Source organism: Pogoniulus pusillus, chromosome 21 (genome assembly GCF_015220805.1).
Source record: "Pogoniulus pusillus isolate bPogPus1 chromosome 21, bPogPus1.pri, whole genome shotgun sequence".
Classification (NCBI taxonomy): domain Eukaryota; kingdom Metazoa; phylum Chordata; class Aves; order Piciformes; family Lybiidae; genus Pogoniulus; species Pogoniulus pusillus.
In genome coordinates this window covers 22183535-22207056 of record NC_087284.1, presented here as the reverse complement: position 1 = coordinate 22207056, position 23522 = coordinate 22183535, and the positions used below count along the sequence as shown (strand labels likewise).

Here is a 23522-nt window from a genome sequence, read left to right as displayed (position 1 = left end):
ACACTGAGTCATTAAATCCCTAAATCTGGATTTTAAATGTCAAGATGGAGATGGAATATTGGTGGGCCCTTCCTCCCCACCCCTTGATTTTATTTCCCTTAATGACCTCACAGCAACCTCTCATCCTGGGTCTTTTTTCTTGTGTGTATAAATAGATCAGTGAAGGTCAGGGCTGAGTGGAGAGCAGTGAAGTGTAAATCACCACAGGGTAGCTGAAGTGTGGCTTACTGCATGGAACAGCCCCAGCTGATGGGAAGCACCAGACATGGCAGCACAGTGTGGAAGGGGTTGGAAGGGAGCTCTGGAGGTCATCCAGTCCAAACTCCCTGCCAAAGCAGGGTCACTAAGGGCAGGTCACACAGGAATGTGTCTAATTGGGGTTGGGAATCTCAGATAGGTCTTGAAAGTCTGCAGAGAAGGAGACTCCACAGGCTCTGGGCAGCCTGTGCCAGGGCTCCAGCACCCTCACACCAAAGGAGTTTCTCCTTGTATTGATCTGTTGATTTGTTGGAGGGTAGCAGAGCCCTGCAGAGGGACCTGGCCGGGCTGCATGGGTGGGCAGAGGCCAAGGGGATGAGACTGAACAAGGCCAAGGGCAGGTTCTGCACTTTGGCCACAACAACCCCAAGCAGCACTGCAGGCTGGGGCCAGAGTGGCTGAGAGCAGCCAGGCAGAGAGGGCCCTGGGGGTGCTGGCAGAGAGCAGCTGCAGAGGAGGCAGCAGTGCCCAGGTGGGCAGCAGAGCCAATGGCATCCTGGGCTGGCTCAGGAGCAGTGTGGGCAGCAGGACAAGGGAGGAGTCCTCTTGTTCTGGCTCTGAGTGCCTGGCACAGAACAAGAGGACACAGCCTCAAGCTGTGCCAGGGCAGGCTTAGGCTGGAGCTGTTGCAGTGGAACCATTCAAGGCTGTCAGCATGAAGTTTATGCCTCTCTTAAATAATCAAAGTTGGCACCAGCAATATTTTTTGTCCCTGCTGTTGAGTTATTTTTCCTTCTTGACAAAGATTTGTAGTGGCAAACCCTAATTGACACTTGGTTAAAACAAGAATCCTCCAAGCCTGACAACATCAAGCTCTCTCTATGATTCTCAGGGGTGATCTCATTAGGGTCTACAGCTACCTGCAGGGAGGCTGTAGCCAGGTGGGGTTGGGCTCTGCTGCCAGGCAGCCAGCAACAGAACAAGGGGACAGAGGCTGAAGCTGTGCCAGAGCAGGTCTAGGATGGATGTTAGGAGGAAGTTGTTGTCAGAGAGAGTGATTGGCATTGGAATGGGCTGCCCAGGGAGGTGGTGGAGTGGCTGTGCCTGGAGGTGTTGCAGCCAAGCCTGGCTGGGGCACTTAGTGCCATGGTCTGGTTGGTTGGGCAGGGCTGGGTGCTAGGTTGGGCTGGATGAGCTTGGAGGTCTTTTCCAACCTGCTTGATTCTATGAATCTATGTCTCCATGACTCCATCACTGTTATTTCATGGCTCTATGACTCTGTCACTCTATGACCCCATGACTCTATGATTCTGTGACTTTATGACTCTATGGTTCTATGACTATGATTCTCTGACTCTGTAACTCTGACTCCATGGTTCTATGACTGTCACTCTATGACTCCATGACTCTATGGTTCTATGACTTTATGACTCCATGACTCTATGAACCAGACTTCCACCATCTTCTCCATGGTCACACATCATCTTCTGCAGAGACCACACACAGACAACTCAACTCATGCTGAAGCAAACAGCTTAGACCCTGACCAGACATCAGCTGCATCTTTCTGGCTGCTTTGACATGCAAGAGAGAGAGCAAAAGAATGAGAGAGGAGGAGTCACATCCTTTATGAGGCCATTTCTTTAACAGAGGCACTAAAAAAGCAAGGAATGAAAACAAAATGCCTGTGGGGTTTGATGGGAAAGAAAGGGGGGGGTGGAAGAAATGCTTCTGGCTTGTGATGGGAGCAGAAGTAAAAATGCCTCTGGGTTTAGATGGGAAAACAAAACTCAGCTCCATTGATCTGGGAGTGGAAGGAATGCATGGAAAGAAATGGAGCAGATGGAGAGCAGAAGTAACATCTTGAGTTAATTCATTTCTCAAGCACAGAATTGAGTGCTAGGATATAATTGAATTGAAGAGGCAGAGGATGGAACAAGCTCCTTCCTGTTCTGCACAGCCTGAGGCTTCCAGGGAAATCACACAGCATAAAGAGTCACAGGGTGGGAGAGGATGGAAGGGACCCTCCAGAGATCAGCCAGTCCAAGTCCCCCCTGCCAGAGCAGCATCACCCAGGGCAGGAGCACATCCAGGTGAGTTTGGAAAGCCTCCAGAGAAGGTCCCACAGGAATGTGTTCAGTTGAGTTTGGGAATCTCTACAGGAGACTCCACAACCTCTCTGGGCAGCCTGCTCCAGGCCTCCAGCAGCCTCACACCACAGAAGCTTCTCCTCATGGTGAGCTGAAGCCTTCTCTGTGTCAGTTTGCATCCATTGTTCCTTATCTCATTTCTGTGCAGCACCCAACAGAGCTTGGCCCCCTCCACTTGCCCCCCACCCCTCAGCTAGTGAGAGACATTGCTCAGGTCCCCTCTCAGCCTTCTCTGCTCCAGACTAAGCAGCCCCAGGGCTCTCAGGCTCTCTCCACAGGGGAGATGCTCAAGTTACCCACTCATCCTGAAAGGAGGTTGTGGAGAGGTTGGTGCTGGGCTCCCCTCACAGGCCATTAGTGATAGAACAGGAGGAATGGCCTCAAGCTGCCACTGGGTAGGTTTACACTGGACATTAGGAACATTTTTTTTCCCAGCAAGAGTGGTCAAGCACTGGAATGAGCTGCCCAGGAGGGTGGTGGTGGAGTCACCAACACTGGAGGTGTTTAAAGTGGTCTGGATGTGGTACTTGGGGCAATGGATTAGGATGAGGCTTGTAGAGTAGGGATATGGGTTGGGCTTGGTGATTCTTGGGGGGCTTTGCCAACCTGAATGCTTCTCTGATTCTGTGACTCTTTTGACTCTCCACTGGACTCTCTCCAGCAGCTCCCTCTCTGCCTGGCTGCTCTCATTCTGTGATGCTGTGATGCTGTGATTCTATGATTCTGTGATGCTGTGGTTCTATGATTCTGTGATGCTATGATTCTGTGATGCTGTGGTTCTATGATTCTGTGATGCTGTGATTCTGTGATTCTATGATTCTGTGATGCTGTGGTTCTATGATTCTGTGATGCTGTGATTCTGTGATTCTATGATTCTGTGATGCTGTGGTTCTATGATTCTGTGATGCTGTGGTTCTATGATTCTGTGATGCTGTGATTCTGTGATTCTATGATTCTGTGATGCTGTGGTTCTATGATTCTGTGATGCTGTGGTTCTATGATTCTGTGATGCTGTGATTCTGTGATTCTATGATTCTGTGATGCTGTGGTTCTATGATTCTGTGATGCTGTGATTCTGTGATTCTATGATTCTGTGATGCTGTGGTTCTATGATTCTGTGATGCTGTGATTCTGTGATGCTGTGGTTCTATGATTCTGTGATGCTGTGATGCTGTGATTCTGTGATTCTATGATTCTGTGATGCTGTGGTTCTATGATTCTGTGATGCTGTGATTCTGTGATGCTGTGATTCTGTGATGCTGTGGTTCTATGATTCTGTGATGCTGTAATTCTGTGATTCTATGATTCTGTGATGCTGTGGTTCTATGATTCTGTGATGCTGTGATTCTGTGATTCTGTGATGCTGTGATTCTGTGATGCTGTGGTTCTATGATTCTGTGATGCTGTAATTCTGTGATTCTATGATTCTGTGATGCTGTGGTTCTATGATTCTGTGATGCTGTGATTCTGTGATTCTGTGATGCTGTGATTCTGTGATTCTGTGATGCTGTGATTCTATGATTCTGTGATGCTGTAATTCTGTGATTCTATGATTCTGTGATGCTGTGGTTCTATGATTCTGTGATGCTGTGATTCTGTGATGCTGTGGTGCTGTGATTCTGTGATGCTGTGGTTCTATGATTCTGTGATGCTGTGATTCTGTGATGCTGTGGTTCTATGGTTCTGTGATGCTGTGATTCTGTGATTCTGTGATGCTGTGATTCTGTGATGCTGTGGTTCTATGATTCTGTGATGCTGTAATTCTGTGATTCTATGATTCTGTGATGCTGTGGTTCTATGATTCTGTGATGCTGTGATTCTGTGATGCTGTGGTGCTGTGATTCTGTCTGTGACTCTGTGATGTGTTCCTGTGTGATTTGCTCTGGGTGCTCCTGCTCTGGACTGGATGAGCTTAGGAGGTCACTTCCATCCCCTCACACTCTGTGATGCTGTGAGTGTCATGTTTTTTAGGGGCCTTCCAGGTACCCAGCACACTTCACACAGCAGGTGGAAGACCTCCAGATGAAGGTACCTTCCTGTTGGGCTGCAAGATGAAGTGACTGAAATGAAATGCTTCTTTAAGAGGCTCATTCATCCCTCCCAGCGCTGTGAATGATGCACACTAACAGAGTGCACTTTGAAAGCAGTGTGGCCATGCATAAGGCAGCAAAGATTGATGCCCACAGAGGAGATGAGGGCTCTGTGTTTGCCCCCTCCCCAGGGGAGGGATCATTTCATTAGAGCCACAGCTCAGGCTGGGTGATTAACATAAACAAGATGAACTCAGGATTTAATGCAGGGTGCAAGGCACAGAGGCAGCTGCAAAGCCTGCCAAGGAGGCAGAGCCTCATGCAAGCTCCTCCACAGGTGCCCTGCTTGTCTCAGGGGCTTGGGCCAAACAGGGCTTTGCTTCTCAAATCTCCATCCAAGCTAATAAAACCTCTATAAATGCATGCTGGAAACGATATTCCACTTCAGCCTTGGTAGGGAAAAAGATGAGGGTTGGAAAGGAAAAGGATGCTTCTGCTGCACACCCCTGGCTACAGCTGGAGCAGAGAGGCTGCTGCAGGATTCACAGCAATCAGGAGGCCTGCTGGGCTGAGGCAGGGATGAGCACCATGAGCTGTGAGATTGAGAGCTGAGGAGGCTCAGCAGGGATCAGTGCAGAGTCCTGTAGCTGGGGAGGAAGAAAACCTGCAGCAGGGCAGGTTGGGAGGTGATCAGAGCAGCCCTGTGCAGAAGGATCTGGCAGTGCTGCTGGGCACCAAGTGCTGCCTGCCACAGCAATGTGCCCTGCTGGCCAAGGAGGCCAAGGGGGTCCTGGGGGCATCCAGAGGAGTGATGCCAGCAGATGCAGGGAGGTTCTCCTGCCCCTCTGCTCTGCCCTGCTCAGGCCCCACCTGCAGCAGTGCACCCAGGGCTGGGCAGTTGCAGAGGGGCAGGGATGTGCTGCAGAGAGGCCAAGGGAGGGCTGCAAGGATGCTGCAGGGGCTGCAGCACTGCCTGCTGAGGACAGGCTGAGAGCCCTGGGGCTGCTCTGGCTGCAGAGGAGAAGGCTGAGAGGGGATCTGAGCAATGTCTGTCAAGAGCTGAGGGCTGGGGGGCAGGCAGGGAGGGACAGGGACAGCTTCTGCTCACCTGTGCCCTGCCACAGGACAAGGGGCAAGGGATGCAAAGTACACCACAAGAAGCTCCACTTCAACATGAGGAAAAACTTCTTGAGTGTGTGGGGCCTCAAACACCTCCCTGGGCTTTCTTCCTCCCCACCTTTCTTGTAGCCCCCTTAAGACACTGCAAGGCCACAATAAGGTAACCTGGGAGCCTTCTCCTCCTCAGACTGAGGTCTGAGGGGTCTGTTCCAGCTTCAGTGATGCTGAGAAGCTGGCACTGGTGGGTTTGCCAGGTGAGATCAATGACAAGACAGCAAAGCTTTGAAGCAGTCCCTGAAGCAGCTCTCATTTAAGATATTAAATGTCATAAGCTTCATCCTTCATTAGCTCCATAACTCAAGAGGGAATAACTCCTCTCACTGCAGCAGGGTACCAACATCATCTGTGCCTTGATGAGATCTTGTTTACCTCAGAGATTAAACTTCAGCAATAACCTTGTTTTGTCAAGGGGCATTAAAGACAGCAATTAAAACCCAAAACCCACATAAATATTTGCCCCTCAAAAGCTGTGAATCTCAACATGGAAACTCTGGCTCCCTCACACCTCTTTTCATCAGCCAATTTGCTCAGCCAAGTTGGGTTTGAGCACTTTGAATGATGAAAAAGGGAAATCATTCATCTGGCAGCAGTTAAAAACACAAAGATCAGGCAGGCACTGGGGAAATCCCTCATTAAAAGGAGATGAGCTCATACCTTGCTTGTGGAGTTCACTTGCTCTGCTAAGAGGTAGAGCTCAGTGGATCCTTAAATCTGGCTTTCTGATACCTGCATCTAAGCAAGCACCAAATATTGGTGGCAGGGAACTACCCAAGCCCAAGTGCAGGCAAAGTGTTTTGAGTGTCAGAGTTCAGTGCCCTACAGAAATCAAACCACTCAAAGCCCTGGGAGCCTCCTCTGCTCCAGCCTGCACAGCCCCAACTCTTGCAGGCTGTGCTCACAGCAGAGCTGCTGCAGCCTCTCAGCATCCTCCTGGCCCTGCTCTGGACACTCTCCAGCATCTCTACAGCCCTCTTGTCCCAGGGGCTCCAGAGCTGGATGCAGCACTCCAGGTGGGCTCTCAGCAGAGCACAGCAGAGGGGCAGGATCAGCTCCCTGGCCCTGCTGGCCACACTGCTGCTGCTGCAGCCCAGCCTCTGCTTGGCTTTCTGGGCTGCAAGTGCACACTGCTGGCTCCTGTGCAGCTTCTCCTCCAGCAGCAGCACCCCCAAGTGCCTCTCCTCAGGGCTGCTCTCCAGCCTGGCACTGCCCAGCCTGCATTGCTGCTTGGCATTGCCTCCAGCCAGCTGCAGGACCTTGCCCTTGCTCTTGGTGCCCCTCCTGAGCTGGGCTTGTGCCCACCTCTGCCCAGGTGCCTCTGGATGGATCCTGCCCTCCAGCCTGGCTGAGCACCACACAGCTTGGTGTGGGCAGCAAACCTGCTGAGGCTGCACTCAGTGCCTCTGCCCATGGCACCCACAGAGGTGCTGAACAAGCCTGGTGCCAGGGCTGAGCCCTGGGGGACTCTGCTTGGCACTGCCTGCACTTGGCCATGCAGCCACTGACAGCCACTCTCTGGCTGCAGCCACCAAGCCACTGCTGGATCCATCCAGTGCTCCCCACCCATCCATCCCATGTGGCACCAGCCTGGAGCCCAGGCTGTGGTGTGGGCAGTGCCAGAGGCCCTGCTCAGGGCCAGCTCAATGCCATCAGTTGCTCTCCCCTCATCTGTTCATGGTGTGAGCTGCTCATAGAAGGCCTCCAGGTTAGCCAGGCAGGGTCTGCCCTTGGCTCAGCCATGCTGACTACACCCAACCACCTCAGCACTGCTCTCCTGCCTCAGCAGTGCCGGCAGCAGGATCTGCTCCATGCTCTTCACAGAGGCGAGGCCGAGTGGCCTGGAGCGGCCTGGACTTCCCTGGCTCCTCCTGCCTGCCCTTTGGACCTGCTCTAACTTGCCCAGGGGTGGGGGGGAGCAGCATTCGCAGCCTGACTCACCGCCGGCCGCAGGCGAAGCGCAGTCCCGCTGGGAGCTGGCGGAGCTCGGACGGCGCCGCCGCCGTGCGCCGTTCCCGCCCGGCCGAGCCATGGCGGCAGCGCCTGGCTGCCCGCGCCCGAGGCAGGGAGCGCCGACAGCAGGTGGCGCCGCCAGCAGGGGGCGCTCGCCGCAGCAGCGCCGGGCACGGCCCCGGCCCTACCCCCGGCCCTGCCCCCGGCCCTACCCCCGGCCCGCGGCCTCCTCATCCCCGCTAGTGCCCTGCTGTGGCCCTGCAGTGTCTGAAGGGGACTGCAAGGAAGCTGGGGAGGGACTTCGGAGGGGGTTGGGGAGGGGGTTTGGAGCTGTTAGGGAGGGATAGGGGCAGAGGGAATGGATCCCAGCTAGAGGAGACTGAGGTGAGACATGAGGGAGGAGTTGTTGAGCATGAGGGTGGTGAGAGCCTGGCACAGGCTGCCCAGGGAGGCGCTGGAAGCCTCAGCCCTGGGAGCTGTTAAGGCCAGGCTGGATGTGGCTGTGGGCAACCTGCTCTGGTGTGAGGTGTCCCTGGGCATGGCAGGGGGGCTGGGGCTGGCTGCTCCTTGAGCTCCCTTCCAGCCCTGCCAGCTCTGTGGTGCTGTGAGGGAGCTGGGGGGGTGCAGGCTGCAGAGGAGAAGGCTCCAGGGGCACCTCAGAGCTGCTGCCAGGGCCTGAAGGGCTCCTGCAGGAAGGCTGCAGAGGGACTTGTGCTGAGGGGCTCTGAGCCAGGCCAAGGGCAATGGTTTGGAGCTGAGGCAGAGCAGGCTGAGAGTGGAGCTGAGGCAGAAGCTGTGCAGGGTGAGGCTGCTGAGAGCCTGGCACAGGCTGCCCAGGGAGGCTGTGGCTGCCTCCTGCCTGGTAGGGTTCAAGGCCAGGCTGGATCAGCTGTGTCTGGCTGGGAGGTGTCACAGCTCATGGTGGGAGGCTGTGACTGTATCCAAACACTAAGAAATGGTCTTTGTATCTGGCTGACAAAGCAGGACCTGGTGGCTGGTGTGAGAGGCTGTGCTGCAGCCTAAGAGGAGGCCTGGAAGGAGGGAAAGTGTTTTCACACTCACAGGAGGTGCTTCATTAAAATAAAAGACAAATTAGTAAGAGAAATGAAAGCTCCAAATGGGCCCAGCCTGAGGCTTCTAAGCCATCTGAGCTCCCTCAGCAGGCATCTACACCTGCCAATCCTTGACCCATCTCCCAGGGAATCCTCACAACCTTAGCCTGTACTAATCTTCCACTTCATTAGGCAAAGGTGATTTCAGCTTCCAGCCTTGTGGAGACAATCCCATCTGGAAGCAGTGTGCTGCTAACTGTGTTCTCCACAGCCAGGGAACAGAGCAGCCACCCTGGCAAGAGATGGTCCTGAGTGCTCTCTGCAGGCTGCCCAGAAGCAGACATCATCAACACTTCCACAGAATGGTAGGGGCTGGAAGGGACCTCCAGAGATCATCCAGTCCAACCCCCCCTGCCAGAGCAGGATCACTCAGGGCAGGTCACACAGGAACACATCCAGGTCCAGAGGAGGAGACTCCACAACCTCTCTGGACAGCCTACTCCAGAGCTTCAGCACCCTCAAAGAAGTTTCTTCTTAAGTTGATGTGGAAGCCTCCTGAGTTGCAGCTTGGACCTGTTGTTCCTTGTCCTATCACTGAGCTCCTTCTTGAACTGAGGAGCCCAGAACTGGACACAAGATTCCAGATGTGTCAGCAGGGCAGAGCAGAGGGGCAGGAGAACCTCTCTGGACCTCCTCACCACAACCCTTCTAACCCAGCCCAGGATGCCCTTGGTCTTCTTGGCTCATGCTCAACCTCCCTCCCACCAGCACCCCCCAAATCCTTTTCCCCTTCACTGCTCTCCAACAGCTCAGTCCCAACCTCTGCCCAGGGAGGTGGAAGAATCCCCATCCCTAGAGGTGTTCAAGCCAAGCCTGGCTGGGGCAATTAGTGCCATGGTCTGGTTGATTGGCCAGGGCTGGGTGCTAGGTTGGGCTGGAGGAGCTTGGAGCTCTCTGCCAACCTGCTTGATTCTGTGATTCTGAGTCTGGCTGGGGCACTTAGTGCCATGGTCTGGTTGGTTGGGCAGGGCTGGGTGCTAGGTTGGGCTGGAGGAGCTTGGAGCTCTCTGCCAACCTGCTTGATTCTATGATTCTGCTCCCTGGAGTTGATCTTTCCCAGTTGCCAGCCTCTCCCCTTGGCCTTCTTAACCTTCCTTTAACTTCTCCCTGCCCACCCCTCCAGCCTAAGCCTCACTAAAGAGCAGCACAACTCTCAGGTGTGTCCCAGCCACTGCACCCAGTTTGGTGTCATCCACAAATGCTTCCAAGCACACAGGAGAAGGTTGGCAGAATAAAGAGTTTCTGTTCCCTCTCAAAGCCAGGGCTGGGAAAATTTAGGAGGAGTGACTGTAAAAACCATGGGGGATGTGCAGATAAATCTGTGGCAACTGCTCCTCAGCTCCTGTTTTAGGCAGGGGACATCACTAAGCTGTTTTCTCCTAGTAAACACCACGGACAATTAACTCTGCCACGGAGAGTAAATTTCAAGGAGGGAGCTGAAGTAGAAAGGAACAAATTTATCTGCTAGAGGAGGTGCCAAGTGGAGTGGTGTTTGTGTGTTGGGCTTCCTTCAAGGCAGCAGCAGCAGCATGCATGCATCAGGGGCTTTATTGCTAACCATTTTAATGCTTCCGTGCTTAGAGGTCATTTTCTCTGCCAGGGCTGGACCAATCCACAAAGAGGTTTTTCTTTGTAGTGGTTTGCTTCTTAAATCTCCATCAGAGCTAATAAAGTAGAGAGACAGATGCAGCACAGAGCTTTTTAACCCCATCAAATCACTCCTGGGTCATCAGAGCAGTGTTGGAAGTGGACCTCAACCATCAACTGGTTCAAACCCCTCTGCCACGGGCAGGGTCAGCTTCTCAGAGACAAGTTCATTGTCAGTGTGCCATGGAGAGGGGCACTGAGTGCAGCTGGCACCCTGGAGTGACTGGGTCCATCCAGAGGGACCTTGGCAGGCTGGAGAGGTGGCACAATGCCAACCTCATGAAGTTCAACAAGACCACATGCAGGCTCCTGCAGCTTGGTCAGGGCAATGCCAGCCAGCCAGGCTGGGCAGTGCCTGGCTTAAGAACAACCCTGAAAGAAAGGACTTGGAGGTGCTGGTGGAGGAGAAGCTCAGCATGAGGCAGCAGTGGGCACTGGCAGCCCAGAGAGCCCCACCTGTGCCCTGGGCTGCAGCCAGAGCAGTGTGGGCAGCAGCAGGGCCAGGGAGGGGATTCTGCCCCTCTGCAGTGCTCTGCTGAGACCCCACCTGGAGCTCTGTGCCCACTGCTGGAGCCCCTGGCACAGGAAAGGGCTGGAGGGGCTGGAACAGGGATAGAAGCCAAAGGAGGTTAGAGGCAGTGGGAGCAAAAGAGAGGTGCAGGACTGAGTAGCCTTGGCAGGAGTGTGGGATGAAGAGAAGTTGAAGGCTTTGCTGTTGTGCAAAGCTGCAGGCCTGCCACCCTTATTTCTCATTTCCCATGGAATGACAGGCTTTGAAGGCATGTTGCAAGACCATTTAGCTCTATTATGCTGCCTCAAGGCACCATTCCTCCTCTTTCATTTCTGAGAGCTGCTTATCTGCTTGGCCTCCCCTCTTAGCAGCTAAATCCAAGCAATCCATTCCAGCTCTCCTCTTACTTAAGCATTTTGAAAGGTTTAAAAACATCTTAACCTTAATCTTCCTGCCCCTTTCATTATCTGCTCTGTCTTAGCCTGGACACAGCCCAGGATCAGTCCAGGCCTTTTTGCAAGGGTGGTTCACACACCTGAGGCTCTTTTCTTCAACAGAATAACAGGAATTAAACCTTTCTTTTTTCTCTTGTGAGACATCTTGAGTAGGCCTCTGAGATCTTTCTTCTTATCCTCTCTGAGCTTTCTCCACTTGCGCAGTGTAAAGCTCAGAATAGCTCAGTTCAGATCAGAGTAGCTCAGGAAGCTCAGAATAGGAGAGAACTGGAGAGTCACTGAATCATTGAATCAAAGAGTCATTGAATTATTGAATCACAGAATCATTGATCCAAAGAATCAGAGAATCACTGAATCAGAGTATCACTGAATCAAAGAATCAGAGAGTCATTGAATTATGGAATCACAGAATCACTGAATCAAAGAGTCATTGAATTATTGAATCAGAGAATCATTGATCCAAAGAATCAGAGAGTCATTGAATCAGAGTATCATTGAATCAAAGAATCAGTCATTAAATTATTGAATCACAGAATCACTGAATCAAAGAGTCATTGAATTATTGAATCACAGAATCATTGATCCAAAGAATCAGAGAGTTATTGAATCAGATAATCATTGAATCAAAGAATCAGAGAGACATTGAATCAAAGACTCAGAGTCATTGAATTATTGAATCACAGAATCACTGAATCACTGAATCAAAGACTCAGAGAGTCATTGAATTGTTGAATCACTGAATCACAGAATCACTGAATCACAGACTCATAGAACCACTGAATCAGAGAATCATAGAATCAAAGAATCAGAGAATCACAGACTCACAGAATCACTGAATCACAGAATCAGATGCTCCTTGAGCTCCTTTCCAGCCCTGCCAGTTGTGTGCAAGCCCTCAAATCCAATCCTCCTGCTCTGCTGCAGGCTGCAGAGCTCCAGAGCACCTCCCCCACAGCAACTGCCCTAGGAAAGAGTTCCACTCCTGCCTTAAGGGTTGAGAACTCCCTGACAGGCACTAAAAAAGAGCCCAGGCTGGCTCAGGACAGGATTCTGTGCCAGGAAATGTGGAGCTAACTCAATTGCTGCTGGCTTCAGAGCTTCCCATGTCAGCCCACTTGTGCACAGCTGCTTGCTGCTTCCTCAGGGGTGCTCTGGACAGGAGCAGGATTGGCAGAGGTGACAAAGCTTGTAGCCTGTTTCCCTTCCTCTTCTCCTTGCTCAAGACGAAAAGCTGCTGGAGCTGCACACTCCACATCAAGGCAGACAGCCACCAGCTGCTCTAGCCAGGTGTACTGCTTGAAGAAGCCAGCTCCTGGCTCTGCAGCCCCCCTCCCCTCCTGCTGCTGAGTTGGCAATGTGTGGGGCTGATAAGAGCAGGAAGAACTGCTAAAGGCTTCTCCAAAGCAGCCTCTGCTTGCTTTTTATCTCCACACCTCCTGTTCCTCCCCTCATTTACTCACTCATTCAGCCTTTGCAGGAGGAGTTAGGTTGGGTTTGTGGGGTAGATTTTTACTGCCTCTGATTTGTGTGGGGCACAAGACTACATTATTTTGGATGCCACAATTTGGCCTGCTAAGGTTACAGGTAAAGGAGATACAAAAAACAAACCCATCTCTGCTGCAAAGAGAAATGAATGAGCTGGAAGAACAGCTCACACCATGGATAGCTGAGGGGAGAGCAACTGATAGCATTGACCTGGCCCTGAGCAGGGCCTTTGGCACTGTCCCACACCACAGCCTGGGCTCCAGGCTGGTGCCACATGGGATGGATGGGTGGGGAGCACTGGATGGATCCAGCAGTGGCTTGGTGGCTGCAGCCAGAGAGTGGCTGTCAATGGCTGCATGGCCACACTGGAGCAGAGTAGAGGGGCATGAGAACCTCCCTCAACCTACTGGCCATGCTCTTAGGTAGATTCAGACTTTAGGGAGAAGTTGTTCAGCATGAGGGTGGTGAGAGCCTGGAATGGGTTGCCCAGGGAGGTGGTGGAAGCCTCATCCCTGGAGGTGGTTAAGGCCAGGCTGGCTGAGGCTCTCTGAACAACCTGATTTAGCGTGAGGTGTCCCTGGGCATGGCAGGGGATTGGATGATCCTTGTGGTCCCTTCCAAACCTAACTGATTCTATGACTCTATGATTCTGTGATTCTATGATTCTATGTACAAATGACACCCAAAAAGGACTAAATGACATCCTGGAAGGACAAATGACACCCAAGAAAGACTAAATGATGCCCTGGAAGGATGAATAACACCTGGGAAGGACTAAATGATGCCCTGGAAGGACAAATAACACCCAAGAAAGACTAAATGACACCCTAGAAGGACAAATGCAACCCTGGAGGGACAAATGCCACCCCGGAAGGACAAATGCCACCCCAAACTAAAACTTTAAGAGCCTGGGAGAATGATCAGCCCTTAGCTGGTGCCTCAGCACCTAAATAATCCCCCTAACATCAAGCCCTGACCCCTGCTAAGCTCACTGGGAGCTCCTCTCACCCTTTGGGCGCCCTTGCAGCGGCTCCAGCTGATTCTTTTGCACCCTTCCTTTGAGGCCATTGATCAGGCAGAGAGTTTCATGTCTCTACCTTGTAGGCTTTGCTGACAGCTGGCCATAAAAGCTGTTGCCAATGGAGCAACATTTGGGCTCCCCCACACCTAAGGCAGACAAGTTTGGAGGCCCTGATGCTGGAGATGCTCTGATTGATGCTCAGCAGGAGGCTCCATTGCCAGCAGGGAGGAGGAAGAGGAAATTTGTCACTTCCCCATTCATTAATTCCTTTAACAAGGCTGCAACTAATCAGGCTTTGCAATTGGCTAAGGTCACCTGGGCTGGGATTGACTGCTGTGTCCAGCTCTGGGCTTCTCCATTGCAGAGAGATGTTGAAGTGCTGGAAAGTGTTGAGAGAAGGGCAGCAAGGCTGGGGAGGGGCCTGGAGCAGAGCCCTGTGAGGAGAGGCTGAGGGAGCTGGGGGGGTGCAGCCTGCAGCAGAGGAGGCTCAGGGCAGAGCTGATTGCTGCCTGCAGCTGCCTGCAGGGAGGCTGTAGCCAGGGGGTTGGGCTCTGCTGCCAGGCAGCCAGGGACAGAAGAAGGGGACAGAGGCTGAAGCTGTGCCAGGGCAGGTCTAGGCTGGATGTTGTTAGGAAGTTGTTGTCAGAGAGAGTGATTGGCACTGGAATGGGCTGCCCAGGGAGGTGGTGGAGTGGCTGTGGCTGGAGGTGTTGCAGCCAAGCCTGGCTGGGGCACTTAGTGCCATGGTCTGGTTTGTTGGGCTGGAGGAGCTTGGAGCTCTCTGCCAGCCTGCTTGGCTCTAGGAGTCTATGGTTCTCTGGAGGTGGCCCTGGCTGCAAGCTGGCAGGTTGCTGATTTATTGCAAGAAGGGAAGTGGCAGAGTGCCTTTTTATTAGCATTTTAGTTTGGTTTGATGCTTGCTTCTTTCTTTTCTTCTTCACTAGGCAATAGAATAGGTTGGGTTGAAAAAGCCCTTGAAGATCATTGAGTCCAACCATAAAACCAACTCCACCCCAACCATGATCCTCATGGTCCCTTCCAACCCTGACTGATGCTATGATTCTGTTCTATGATTCTTCTTGATGCAGCCCACAATACCTTTGCCCCCAAACCTGTCTCAGCTTCCTCCCTTGGCTAAAGCTGACTCTGGAGCTGCTTTTCTCCTCCTTTTACTCAAGCACTGACATTTGGAACAGCCTCACCCAGCAGCTAATACATTCAAAGTGGATATTAACAGCAAGCAGAGAAAGGAAATGTTCTGCTTGATGAAATCATTACTCAACTTGCAACAGAAGGGCCTGGATGGACTGCTCAGGGATGTGCCAATTAATTATTCTTCCTACAAAGTCAAATTCATTACATTTCCCTCCCCCCTTTCAAGCAAATTGTGGCCTTAAGTGTCCATTTGAAATCCACAGACAAGTTGAACTTTGGTGTTATCATCAAAACAAAAAGCTTTCTAGCTTATTACATTGGCCAGCCCTCTGCTAGTTAATTAAGAGTGCTAGGAGGTGTTCCACAGCATTGGAATTCAATTATCTCTTCCCTTGAATTGTTACAACAGCCCAGCCTGGCAAAGTGTATTGGCTTAGACTAACCAAGTTCAGCCTCATCATATTACTGGGCTCCAGCTGGGAGTTGGCAACACACAGAGAGTGCTCCTAAAAGCCAATTTGGAGGCAGCAGGTTCGTTTGTGAGGGCTGAGTGTGGAAGGTTCTGGCATTAAGGTTATGTGAGGCAGTATGGGTCTGTTCACAAGGCAGCTTTGGGCATGTCGGATTCACCAATCGAGGCAGAAGGACAACATCCCAAAGCATAAACCCCACAAAGCTCAGCTGAATGACATCACTCAGCTGGCATCACTCAAGCCACAGAATCAGAGAATCAAAGCATCAGAGGAGCACAGAACCATAGAATCAGAGAATCAAAGCATCATAGGAGCACAGAACCATAGAATCAGAGAATCAAAGCATCATAGGAGCACAGAACCATAGAATCAGAGAATCAAAGCATCATAGGAGCACAGAAACAGAATCAAAGCATCATAGGACCACAGAATCAGAGAATCAAAGCATCATAGGAGCACAGAACCATAGAATCAGAGAATCAAAGCATCATAGGAGCACAGAAACAGAATCAAAGCATCATAGGACCACAGAATCAGAGAATCAAAGCATCATAGGAGCACAGAACCATAGAATCAGAGAATCAAAGCATCATAGGAGCACAGAAACAGAATCAAAGCATCATAGGACCACAGAATCAGAGAACCAAAGCATCATAGGAGCACAGAACCATAGAATCAGAGAATCAAAGCATCATAGAAGCACAGAACCATAGAATCAGAGAATCAAAGCATCACAGAAGCACAGAACCATAGAATCAGAAAATCAAAGCATCATAGGAGCACAGAAACACAGAACCAAAGCATCATAGGACCACAGAATCAGAGAACCAAAGCATCATAGAAGCACTGAAACATAGAATCAGAGAATCAAAGCATCATAGAAGCACAGAACCATAGAATCAGAGAATCAAAGCATCATAGGAGCACAGAACCATAGAATCAGAGAATCAAAGCATCATAGGAGCACAGAATCAGAGAATCAAAGCATCATAGGAGCACAGAACCATAGAATCAGAGAATCAAAGCATCATAGAAGAACAGAATCATTGAATCATAGAATCAAAGCATCATAGGAGCACAGAAGCACAGAATCAAAGAATCACAGAATCATAGAATCAGGCAGGTTGGAAGAGGCCTCCAAGCTCATCCAGCCCAACCTAGCACCCAGCCCTGTTCAACCAACTAGATCATGGAACTAAGTGCCTCATCCAGGCTTTGCTTGAACACCTTTGACCCTAAAGGATTCTGGACCAGTTTGAGTCTGTGTATAGACCTGTGCTAAGTTCATCTGGACTCAAGCATCATCTTTTTAGAGCTATTTTCCTTCAATCAAGTGGATAACTTTTTCTGATGAGCATAGATCAGGTGCTGCTCTTAATGCTGCCTTCAACAATGCCTTTAACATTGAGGTTTAAGAGCATCCAACTGCAGTTTTGGGATTGCTGGGTTGGGATTGGAGTTATGGTTAGAGGCTGAAGCTTCTTTACACCCTTTAAAGGAGTCAATGGTGGCAGAGTTTTCTGGACAATACTAATCTAATGGTAGGTTACTTTTTGTTGTTTTAGTTCAACAAACCAAACTAAGCTAAACCCTAAGCCTTGAATAAAGCTGGTGGATATCTCTGTGCTTGTGTGCAGACATAGGCTTGGAACATCTCTGTGAGGAGTGTGGCTAGGAGGGCAAGATCCTGGGCTGGCTCAGGAGCAGTGTGGGCAGCAGGACAAGGGAGCTGCTTCTGTCCCTGTGCTCAGCACTGCTCAGGCCACCCCTGGAGTGCTGTGTCCAGCTCTGGGCTCCTCCATTGCAGAGAGATGTTGAGGTGCTGGAAGGCGTAGAGAGAAGGGCAGCAAGGCTGGGGAGGAGCCTGGAGCACAGCCCTGTGAGGAGAGGCTGAGGGAGCTGGGGGGGGTGCAGCCTGCAGTAGAGGAGGCTCAGGGCAGAGCTCATTGCTGCCTGCAGCGAGGCTGTAGCGAGCTGGGGTTGGGCTCTGCTGCCAGCAGACGGCACATGAAACCAGCCCAGAGAACCCTTCCCCTGCTCCAGAGGTGATGCTTCCACTCACATCCAACATCTGCACCTGAGGCTCCTCTCTGCTCTGGAGAGGTGAGCAGGAGCTACAGGCTCAGCTGAAGGCTTTCACAGGTGGAAAAGGCCAGGAAGGGAGGGTTGAACCTAGGGCTCAGCAGAGCTGCAGCCCAAGCCATTGGTGTGCACTGACAGCCTGGGGCTGCTGCTCTGCTCTGGCACTGCTGACCCTGTCAGGCAGTGCAGGCAGAGGGACTGCAGTGAGGGTCATGGCCAGCAGGCAAGGAGGGGACAGACAGATGGAGACATCACTTCATGCTTGCAGCTGGGGCACAGTTTGTGAGCAGGCCTCTGCTTGGCACTTGTCTGTGCCCATCCACAGCTGCCTTTAACTCAGCTCACCTGGCCAGGAATGTGGCATTCAGCCCAGCTCAGCTGATGCCAACAAACCAAGAGGAAAGTTTCAAGATCTTTTAGAGCAAAGCATTTCTCTTTGGTTCTTACTGGAAGGCAAAGATCTCACTTTCACCTCATGAATACCTTTGGGGGCAAAGAGGAAGGGGTCTGGGCAAAACACATGAGGTGCTTGGAGAACATTGGGAGTGAAAATGCTTCCACAGGGGAGCAGCTTCCAACTGGTCACTGTGTTTGAGCAGCCTCATGAAGCTACTCAGGCTCCTGAAGCCACCCAGCTCACTTGCATGCTCAGTGGCTTAGTGCTTGGCTTGGGCAATTCCACTGCAATTAAGAGAAGTCTCACTTGGTTTGGTGCTTGTTTCCCTGGCATGCAGGACAGAGCTGCTGGTGCCTTAGCCCTCAAGTCTCCCAGGTCTGATCCTAAAAGGATCTGACTGAAGCCTGCAGCTGCAGTGTGGGAAGGGCCCTGGGCAGCCTGTGGTGTCTGTGCTTGTGAACCATCTGCCCCTCTGCTTTGGGCACACCTCAGCCTGGACTGCTGGGGCCAGCTCTGGGGCACCCCAGCACAAGGGAGACAGGGACCTGCTGGAGGGGTTCCAGAGCAGGCCACAGACATGAGCAGAGGGTGGGAGAAGCTCTGCTGTGAAGGCAGCCCGAGAGAGCTGTGGCTGCTCAGCCTGGAGAGGAGAAGGCTCCAGGACACCTTAGAGCTTCGTTTCAACAGCTGAAGGGGACCCGAGAGAAGGCTCAGGGACTCCTTCCTGGAGAGCCCCTTCAGGCGCTGCAAGGCAGCTCTGAGCTCCACCAGAGCCTCCTTGCAGCAGGACAATGAACCCGCAGCGGAGAGCAGCTGCTGCAAAGCTCCTGCCGGGGCACGGCACAGCCTGGGCGGGTGTCCGCCAGGGTCCTGCCAGCGCTGCCTGCGCTCAGCAGCATTTGTGCTCCTCCAGCCAGCCCTGCAAAACACAAACCTCCTGTTAGAGCGAGCAAACAACCCCTGCTGCCTCCCCCGGCAGGTCCTGCCACCCTCCCACCCCTATTTCTCCTGCCCGGGCGGCTCCTGCCCTCCTGCCGCCGCTCTCCGCCTGCCCCCGGGCGGCTCCTGCCCTCCTGCCGCCGCTCTCTGCCGGCCCCCGGGCGGCTCCTGCCCTCCTGCCGCCGCTCTCTGCCTGCCCCCGGGCGGCTCCTGCCCTCCTGCCGCCGCTCTCCGCCTGCCCCCGGGCGGCTCCTGCCCTCCTGCCGCCGCTCTCCGCCTGCCCCCGGGCGGCTCCTGCCCTCCTGCCGCCGCTCTCCGCCTGCCCCCGGGCGGCTCCTGCCCTCCTGCCGCCGCTCTCTGCCTGCCCCCGGGCAGCCTCTGCTGCCTTTCTTCTCCTCTCTACGTTACCAGCTCTTGCTCCGTTACCAGCTCCGTTACCAGCTGCTGCTCCTGGTCCGCTCCCGGCTCCGGCTCTCGCTGCGGCTCCCGCTCCCGGCTCCGGCTCTCGCTGCGGCTCCCGCTCCCGGCTCCGGCTCTCGCTGCGGCTCCCGCTCCCGGCTCCGGCTCTCGCTGCGGCTCCCGCTCCCGGCTCCGGCTCTCGCTGCGGCTCCCGCTCCCGGCTCCGGCTCTCGCTGCGGCTCCCGCTCCCGGCTCCGGCTCTCGCTGCGGCTCCCGCTCCCGGCTCCGGCTCTCGCTGCGGCTCCCGCTCCCGGCTCCGGCTCCGCTCCCAGCCCTTGCTCCGGGGCAGTCTCCGCACCCCCTGCAGAACCTAGGAGCAAACCCTCCAGGACGCAGCCCCCCAGACACAGCTCAGCCTCCACCACAGCACACACTCAGCACCCGTGGCTAAGGAGGAGGTCGCGGTTGGTCAGTAGCCCTAAGGTAGCCCTAGCTAGCCGGGGGGCCAGCCAGGCCCCCCGGCCTTTGAAAGCCTCCACCACGCACCCGGTGCTCGCCCGCGGGCACTCACCTGGACGCCAGGCAGAGGCTCCCTTGGCCCGCAATGGGCCCAGCTTGGGGCTGGGCTCCTCCTGCTCTGCTTATATGGGGCAGGGAGCAGGGAGGGCAAAGTGGCCACAGCTGGGGGGGGAGGAGACTGCAATTGGCCTCAGGTGCTGCGGGGGTGGGGGCAGGAGGAGGAGCAGTGCAGAGCAAGCAAAGGCCACCAGGTCTGGGCAGGGAGGGCTTTGGCTAAGAGCCAGGTGGGCAACCAAACAAACCAAACCCCAAAGCCTCAGGCAGAGAGCACCCAACCAGCCTGGCACATGGGAGAAGGCTTCCAGCTAGGGTGGCACATGGGAGATCTCCTTAGCATCACAGAACCAAGCAGGTTGGCAGAGAGCTCCAAGCTCCTCCAGCCCAGCCTAGCACCCAGCCCTGCCCAACCAACCAGACCATGGCACTCAGTGCCCCAGCCAGGCTTGGCTGCAACACCTCCAGGCACAGCCACTCCACCACCTCCCTGGGCAGCCCATTCCAGTGCCAATCACTCTCTCTGCCAGGATCTTCCTCCTCACATCCATCCCAGACCTCCCCCTGCACAGCTTCAGCCTCTGCCCCCTGGTTCCAGCCCAGGAAAGGAAAAGGCTTCACTCTTCACAGGCTGCTTTCCAGGCAGCCAGGTCAAAGCCAACCCCAGTTCTCCCCAGTGCCTTTTCCTCCCTGTCCCACAGAAGCTGTGCAAGAGCTTCTCCAGCCTGATCCTTCCTTTGGATCTGCAGGCTGAGCACCTGAGTGCTGTGCTGGCAGAGATCAGGGACAGACAGAAAGGGGGGAGGGGACAGCAGCCCCCGTGTGAGTGAGTGCTCTACAGTGGGCACTGCCCCAGCACTGGTGCAGCACTGGTGTGAAATGCAGCTCCACATCTGGCAGATGCCATCGTGCCACACACACCTCCATCATCTTCCTCTCCACATCCCTCCTGTCACCACCCCCTCTTCTTTCCCACCCCACCTGCACCATGTTCCCCCTTGCCCCTCCCCTAACCCCACAGCCCCTGGGCCCTGTGGGAGTCTCCTCCCACCCCAGCTGGGGCCACTTTGCCCTCCCTGCCCACTCCCTTTTTAAGCTGCCCCAGGAAGGGCAGAGGCCTTTGGCTGACCCCCCTGGGGTGCTATTTTGGCTGTCTCCTTTGTGGGTTGGTTTTGCATTTCTCTGATCCCCTCTGCCCCTTTCCTCTGCTTGGGATTTCTCTTTCCCCTTCTTTTCTTCTGCTGCTTCTTGTGCTTGAAGTTTTGCTGTGCCCCTCATGAGAGAGCTTTGCCTTTCCTTTCCCTGCCTTGCTCCTCTCTGGTTTCTCAGGCTCTTGCATCCCCCTGGCCTGGTGCTGACTGTTTCCTCCTGCTCTGGTGCAGAAGGTGCTGAAGCCACTGAAGTGTCTTTTATCTCAGTGCTCTGAATGTCCAGGCTGGGTTTGCCCAAACCCATCGAGGTGCAGCCAGGCTTAGAAACCTGCTGGTGCCCATAAATATCTAGTGGGGTGCCCCAGGGATCAGTGCTGGGTCTGGTCCTCTTCACTGTCCTTACTGATGATCTGGAGCAGAAGATTGAGTCCAACAGCAGTGCATTTGCACCAAACACCAAGCTAGGAGCAGCTGTGGAGCTGTTGGAGGGGAGCAGAGCCCTGCAGAGGGACCTGGCCAGGCTGCATGGGTGGGCAGAGGCCAAGGGGATGAGACTGAACAAGGCCAAGGGCAGGTTCTGCACTGTGGCCACAACAACCCCAAGCAGCACTGCAGGCTGGGGCCAGAGTGGCTGAGAGCAGGCAGGCAGAGAGGGAGCTGGGGGTGCTGGGAGAGAGCAGCTGCAGAGGAGGCAGCAGTGCCCAGGTGGGCAGCAGAGCCAATGGCATCCTGGGCTGGCTCAGGAGCAGTGTGGGCAGCAGGACAAGGGAGGTTCTTGTGCCCCTGTGCTCAGCACTGCTGAGGTCACCCCTGGAGTGCTGTGTCCAGGTATGGGCTCCTCCATTGCAGAGAGATGTTGAGGTGCTGGAAGGTGTTTGGAGAAGGGCAGCAAGGCTGGGGAGGGGCCTGGAGCACAGCCCTGTGAGGAGAGGCTGAGGGAGCTGGGGGGGTGCAGCCTGCAGCAGAGGAGGCTCAGGGCAGAGCTGATTGCTGCCTGCAGCTGCCTGCAGGGAGGCTGCAGCCAGGTGGGGTTGGGCTCTGCTGCTAGGTGGTCCAGCACCCTGCTGGCACTGAGGCCTCAGTGGTGTTTTACAGGAGCCATAGCTCTGCTGCTTCCCCCACCTGTAACAAAACCCAGACCATCATTTTACTGAAGATCTAAACCCTGCCTCTGCTCTGTCCTTAAGAGGACTTCCCACAGCTGCTCAGCATCACTAATTCACCAATTCAGTGTTTCATTTCTTTGAGAGGGATTACAGGGCTGAGAACTCTTTCTAGTGCCTTAAGTGCAGGAATCCCATGGATGGAAATTGGCCCTTTGGATGGAATTCCAACTGCTGTTGGCACTTCAAGAGAGCTTTGAATTCTCAGGTGGTTCTCTGAACTCCCTTCTAGAAGAAACTGGCCTGGGATCCCCTGGTGAATTAGAGCAGCTCCAGCAGTTAAGTGCTGGCTCTGCTTCAAAAGCCCCAAGTTTTGGAAGGCACAAATCTGTTTCTCAGCAGTGTGCTTAAACTCCCTTCTCAGGAGCTGCTGCCAACCCATCTCTACCCCAGAAGAACTGAAGTTCTCCCAAGGAGATTTCTCAATCCAGGTTCCCTGGAGATTTCTTAGTTGCCAGCTCAGTTCCACATCAAGTCTGCAGAGGAGGCAAAGGCAGGGAGGTGTGAACCTAAACTGGTCTCAGAAATGTATTAGGTAGGGAGAGAAACTCTCTTGTCGCAGCTCCTGGTGGCAGTTGGAGCCTCAGAACTGTGGAAACTCAGTGTGGGGATGTGAGAGACAAAAGTTACAGAAGGGAGGCTTAAATCCTTGCAGAGTCTGCTTCATCTCTGCAAAGAGTTGAGTCTGATGAGTCACAGATTGAGAGGATGGGATGGGTCAGAAGGGAGCTTGAAAGTCACAGGCTCACAGGATGGCAAGGGTTGGGAGGCACACAAAGAGATCACAGCTCACAGGATGGCAGGGGTTGGGAGGGACCCAAAGGGATCACAGCTCACAGGATGACAGGGGTTGGGAGGGACCCAAAGGGATCACAGCTCACAGGATGGCAGGGGTTGGGAGGCACACAAAGGGATCACAGCTCACAGGATGGCAGGGGTTGGGAGGGACACAAAGAGATCACAGCTCACAGGATGGCAGGGGTTGGGAGGGACTCAAAGAGATCACAGCTCACAGGATGGCAGGGGTTGGAAGGGACCCAAAGAGATCACAGCTCACAGGATGGCAGGGTTTGGAAGGGACCCAAAGAGATCACAGCTCACAGGATGGCAGGGGTTGGGAGGCACACAAAGAGATCACAGCTCACAGGATGGCAGGGGTTGGGAGGGACTCAAAGAGCTCACAGCTCACAGGATGGCAGGGGTTGGGAGGGACACAAAGGGATCACAGCTCACAGGATGGCAGGGGTTGGGAGGGACACAAAGGGATCACAGCTCACAGGATGGCAGGAGTTGGGAGGGACCTAAAGAGATCACAGCTCACAGGATGGCAGGGGTTGGGAGGGACACAAAGGGATCACAGCTCACAGGATGGCAGGGGTTGGGAGGGACACAAAGGGATCACAGCTCACAGGATGGCAGGGGTTGGGAGGTGTGGAGAGATTTTTGTTGGCAGAA

The 23522-nt window shown here is 53.8% G+C and overlaps 1 protein-coding gene across 1 annotated transcript; it reads right to left on the bottom strand.

Moving 5' to 3' along the window:
- Positions 1-17497: 17497 nt before the first annotated feature.
- On the bottom strand, positions 17498-20660 carry LOC135184713 (uncharacterized). Its single transcript, XM_064160728.1, has 4 exons — positions 20645-20660; positions 19752-19820; positions 19220-19550; positions 17498-18761 (listed from the first exon to the last, which is right to left on the bottom strand). Exons 1-4 carry the CDS (start codon positions 20658-20660, stop codon positions 18059-18061), a joined length of 1119 nt encoding a protein of 372 aa, XP_064016798.1. The 3' UTR covers positions 17498-18058.
- Positions 20661-23522: the final 2862 nt, after the last annotated feature.